The sequence below is a fragment of the Penaeus japonicus genome, unplaced genomic scaffold, assembly GCF_977035675.1.
Source record: "Penaeus japonicus unplaced genomic scaffold, GWHDUDI00000001_assembly GWHDUDI00000006, whole genome shotgun sequence".
Classification (NCBI taxonomy): domain Eukaryota; kingdom Metazoa; phylum Arthropoda; class Malacostraca; order Decapoda; family Penaeidae; genus Penaeus; species Penaeus japonicus.
This window is the reverse complement of record NW_028234408.1, coordinates 25,819,541-25,822,040: the sequence shown is the minus strand read 5'-3', so window position 1 is coordinate 25,822,040 and position 2,500 is coordinate 25,819,541. Positions and strand designations below refer to the sequence as shown.

At 35.7% G+C, this 2,500-nt stretch overlaps 1 protein-coding gene across 1 annotated transcript in view; it reads left to right on the top strand.

Moving 5' to 3' along the window:
* The first annotated feature begins 167 nt into the window (after positions 1-167).
* Oseg5 (intraflagellar transport protein Oseg5) overlaps positions 168-2,500 on the top strand; it is an 8,245-nt gene continuing 5,912 nt past the window's right edge. The window contains exons 1-2 of the mRNA XM_043001281.2: positions 168-305; positions 1,929-2,034. Coding sequence (XP_042857215.2) covers positions 1,940-2,034 — 95 coding nt within the window. The 5' untranslated portion in view covers positions 168-305; positions 1,929-1,939. The remainder of the gene's footprint in view (positions 306-1,928; positions 2,035-2,500) is intronic.

Genomic DNA, 2,500 nt, shown 5'->3' with positions numbered 1-2,500 from the left:
CACGTTCGAGTAGGGAAAATATATACTATTATCGCAGTTTTTAAAAGAGTTGAGAAATAATTCTAGTGAAACTTTATAACACAGGAATTTAAGAATGCAATTATAAAGTATTTTGATCGTCGTTGACATTAGAAAAGAGAAATTTACCCACATAGGAAAGCATAGATTTAGTCTGGAATATATGTCCCGCTTGGATTTCCAGGTACATATATGCCAAGCGATGGATTGTTTACATTCCTGAGCGAAACTCGGGGCGCCAGGCTTGAGCTTCCAGGAAGCAGTCACCTCCTAGGCCCTTATAAAAGGTGAGTGGAAATAATGATTGGAAGATGATTGATCTCCTTACTCTGTGTTTATGCAAAGTATACATACTGATGCCTGTCAATGAAAACTGGTACTACGGAATGCCAAAATTCTGCTTAGCTGAAACTGAGCTCAGTTCTCTGTCAGGCGATTGTAATGCAGTAGCTACATGTTACTGAACTTTAGTAGACTGAGCCGAATACCAAAGAAAGAATGTGAATTTCTTATATATAGGAGAATTGAAAAGACAAACAAAGAAATTGTTAAGGAACCTAACACACACAAATAAAGTATTGTTACATTAAAATATGTCCACTAAAAACTTAAGTCAGTAAGAGAAAAAACACTTAAAAAACAATGATTATAGATATAGAAATTAATTGCAGAGAATGTTAATTCTCAGTTGAAATGATCACAACACACAAATTTTCTCATTTCAAAATATTTACTTGAATATTATTCAGTGTTTTTGACCAATAATTATTTTTACTGTTAAGGATGATTCTATTGAGGGACTACAGATAACCACAACAACCATACAATAGTTGAAAGTTTTTAATACATTAGCGCAATTTGTTGTGTATTTTTTGTAGACTTAATGCAAATTATGAGTAAGTCTTCATACAAAAAGAATTAGCCTTTAATTAACCCAGTGCGTATGGGTGTCATGACAAACATGACGTAAGAGCTTTGGCCTGACGACGGGCGTCATGATGTACATGACGTTTGGGGATTTTGGATCACTGTGCTATTTTATTTTGCTATGAAAAAGGAATGAGTGATGATGGCTACTGCAGTCATAATTACTATAATTACCGTAATATCGTGCTAGCTTAACGTCCAAAACTTAGATGGCACCACTTTTTCCTAGCATGAGCAGGAGAGAGAGCCTTGAATGGCACCCATCCACGGTCTCTAGCAAGCACTGTCTCTATAAAGCGATGGCACACACTAAGTTGATGAACCCTTGCTCTAAAGTACCGCCGATGAAGGATGTGCAGGCAGAACGAGAAGAGGAAGGTGACTCAATCCATACCCAGTGTCTAAAATGTGCTCCTGTGCCAATATGGATGCCTTTCACTGTGGCACTCACAGTCACAAGCACAGGTTTCATTCCTCTTCCCTACCTCCTCTTGTTATCTTTATTGTAGGGGGTTATATGTTTCGTATTCGTTCATGACAGCACAAAAATACGAAAAAATAAAGTTGCCTTTTGTCCTCCCATAAAACAGCAATACTTCTATCACATTGAGTATAAAGAAAATAATGAGCTAATATGGATAATATACTACAAGTTTAGTCAACTGCAGCACTGATAGAGCTTGTCATATGGTACATATAATTCTCTAAACTCAATAAAACACACAAAAAAATAAAACACAAAAAATGCTCTAGTTTTACAATGAATGACTGAAAGAGAGTGGGATGATTAAAATTATATTGCTTCAGGCGGTCTCTCTCTAAAATAAAACCTATCCTGGAGGCTGGGCAAGCAAATTTATCTCCGTCTGCAATGGGTTAATAGAGAATTACATTTGAGAATATAAATTTGCTCAGAGTCACAATAGAAATGTTAAAACAAAAGTTTAAGTACAAGTATTATTAATCTATGGTCTCTCTTCTAGGGTATCCAGCCATGAGGTTCAAAACCTCCCTGCTGAATAAGCCAAAGCACACTGACCTTGTGTCTTGTATAGGATGGATGTCACCTGATGAAGTTTATTCCTGTGGGTAAGTGATTGTAAGTTCTTTGATAGGGAGATAAAAAAAAATGTAGTCAGCTGGAAGGGTAAGCTGAGTCTAGTAACAGTAGGCAAACACAATAATTGGAGAGAGTGTGAAAGTTATAGGTCTCACAAGTTTTGTGATACTCATCTTTTTGTAACTAATATTTTTGTATGATTGTAAGGATTAACTAACCATTTAAAGTCCAATTTGCAATCCATCAAGGCTGACACATTTAGTATTTTTGCATTACTAATATATAGGAAATGCTACTGTAATGTGATTCAGGCTCCAGCCAACTGCCTTTGCTGGAGCCTGTATTTGATATGAACAAGGAGTTTCTTATATTTTACTGATGCTTTGGTATTTGGTGTTCCCCATTCTCAGTGACACAATAGTCCAAAATTGTGATAAAGATATACACTCTTGTCCATTAAAATTCTTATCAACCTATTTATTATTTTTTTCAAAC